Here is a 2,471-nt window from a genome sequence, read left to right on the forward strand (position 1 = left end):
GCAGGAAACCCTATACCATTTCGGACAAATGGCTGTCCAGTCTCTTCTTAAAAACTTCCAGTGTTGGAGCATTCACCGCTTCTGGAGGCAGGTTGTTCCACTGGTTAATTGTTCTCACTGTCAGGAAGTTTCTCCTTAGTTCTAGGTTGCTTCTCTCCTTGATTAGTTTCCACCCGTTGCTTCTTGTCCTGCCCTCAGGTGCTTTGGAGAATAGCTTGACTCCCTCTTCTTTATGGCAACCCCTGAGATATTGGAACACTGCTAGACGGAGAGATAGTTCCTAGCGAACAGTCAACCACGCCACCGACGATCACCAACCTCAAACCGCAACTCGCGGTCGCACGAGCAGAAGACCGCTCCAAAAGCTCTATTTCCCCTCCTCCCGCCCCCATCACGTGTAGCGGGCGGAGCCGTGCCTTTTTTCTGCTTATCACAAGCGGGAGCGGAAGCGCAGCGGCCAGGCCGCCTTTCTTAGATGAGGAGCTGCAGGCGCTGTTTCTGCCTAGTAGGCTGACTCCGTTGTGATTCATGGAGCAGGGAACCAGCCTGGAAAAAGAGCCCTTGTTGCCGCCTCCGCTGCCAGGGGCTGCCGAGCGTCACCGGCTCTACTCGGGCACGGACCGCGGAGACCTGGAGGATGATGGACACTGCTGCGTGTCCGCGGCCTCCTCGCCTCGTTCTGACGGACCTGGTGAGACCCGGGACTATTGGGAGTGATTGTTGGGCTGGTTCTCGGTACCTGGGAGGAATTGGACGCTGCAGGCCGAGGAGGACTGGCGAAGGAAAACTCAGACCTCCGTCGCCGCTATCCCAAGCCGGGGTTGATCAGAATGAGAGCTCCCGGGGCTTTCGATCAGTTTAGGATGGGATTCTTAAAATCGTAGCTGGGATATCGGTTGCCAGGTTCCAAGTTCCAGTAGGGAGACTGGGGTTGGCCCATGGAGAGAAAAGACTGTGCTTTGCAGACCCACTGCCAACTAAGTTTGGATCTGTCCTCTAATTATATGATCAGCCGTTGTTCAGAGTTTCGGTGTCTCTGTTGGTCCTGGAGCGGATCACAGAGATCCAGTTTAGGCTCTGCAGTGGAACAGTTATAACAGTAAGTGCATCAGAACAGAGTGCCAAGTTTATACAATGCCTAGGGCCATTAGGTGATACCTTCTGAGTTTGTAAGGGAGCCACTTTGTAAGGGAGCATTTGCGTGGGTGCAACCATTTGGGGTCAGATAAATTATGGCTTAATACAGTGGTGGCGAACCTATGGCACGCGTGCCAGAGGCGGCACTCAGAGCCCTCTCTGTGGGCACACGTGCCATGCCCCGGAGATGGCGAGCGGCTGGCCCCCGCCACCCTGGTCCCTCCCACCCAGTCTGCCATGACCAGTGCGGCCACGCCCACCCGGCACCCGGTGATAAATAAGTGGGTTTTGGGTTGCAGTTTGGGCACTGCGTCTCTAAAAGGTTCGCCATCACTGGCTTAATATATTCTGTGGACACAGCCTCTCATTTCCTTTCTGAGGACATGAATCATCACTACTCAGACATCTGGGCATGGCACTTTATCCAGGGCAGAAGATGCATGCTTAAATTTTGAAACCAGCTGCTATTTGGGAAGAACTGTTTTACTGGTTGATGCAACAGTCCCCTGTTAAAACATGTGGTATAATCTCTAGTGGACTCAGTTGGGTTATGGCAGGGCCCTGTCTGCTTTACAGATAGTCCTTGACTCACAACCATTTCTTCAGTGACTCTTCGAAGTTACAATGGCACTGAAAAATTGATGACCGTTTTTCACATTTATATGAGAGTTGCAGCATCCCCATGGCCCTGTGATCAATATTCGCATGCTTGGCAACTGATTCATATTTATGACAGTTGCGACATCCTGGAGTCACGTGATCCTCTTTTACAAGCTTCTGACAAAGTCAAAGGGGAAGCCGGATTCACTTAACAACCATTTTAATAACTTAACAACTGCAGTGATTCACTTAAGGATTGTGGCAAGAAAGGTGGTAAAATGGGGCAAAACTCACTTAACAACTGTCTTGCTGAATCACAGAAATGTTGGACTCAATTGTGGTTGTAAAGTCGACTACCTGTACTCTTTGAAAAAAGCTTAGGTATTTTTGAAAAAAAAGAGAGCAGCAATGGTAGAATAACTTTGGGCATCTTGTTGCCCTTTGGATGTATTGTACCCTCCCAACAGTGACTTCTGTAGCTTGTAATGAGATTTCTAACCCAGTTAATAATAATAATAATAATAATAATAATAATAATAATAATAATAATAATAATAATAATAATAATAATAATAATAATAATAATAAGTTGGAAGAGATCTTGGAGGTCATCAAGTCCAACCCCCTGCTCAGGCAGGAAACCCTATACCAGTGATGGCGAACCTTTTAGAGACCGAGTGCCCAAACTGCAACCCAAAACCCACTTATGCATCGTCAGGTGCCGGGTGGGTGTG

The 2,471-nt window shown here is 48.9% G+C and overlaps 1 protein-coding gene across 1 annotated transcript in view; it reads left to right on the forward strand.

Annotated features, from left to right (window-relative positions):
- Positions 1–691, forward strand: part of LOC107301486 (glutamine-dependent NAD(+) synthetase-like) — a gene marked incomplete at its 3' end in the record, with an annotated part of 11,725 nt that extends 11,034 nt beyond the window's left edge. The window contains exon 5 of the mRNA XM_015830703.1: positions 538–691. Within this exon, the coding sequence (XP_015686189.1) occupies positions 538–691 (154 nt within the window). The remainder of the gene's footprint in view (positions 1–537) is intronic.
- Positions 692–2,471: the final 1,780 nt, after the last annotated feature.

This window comes from Protobothrops mucrosquamatus, unplaced genomic scaffold, assembly GCF_001527695.2.
Source record: "Protobothrops mucrosquamatus isolate PMUCROS unplaced genomic scaffold, P.Mucros_1.0 scaffold13419, whole genome shotgun sequence".
In the NCBI taxonomy this organism is placed as follows: Eukaryota; Metazoa; Chordata; class Lepidosauria; order Squamata; family Viperidae; genus Protobothrops; species Protobothrops mucrosquamatus.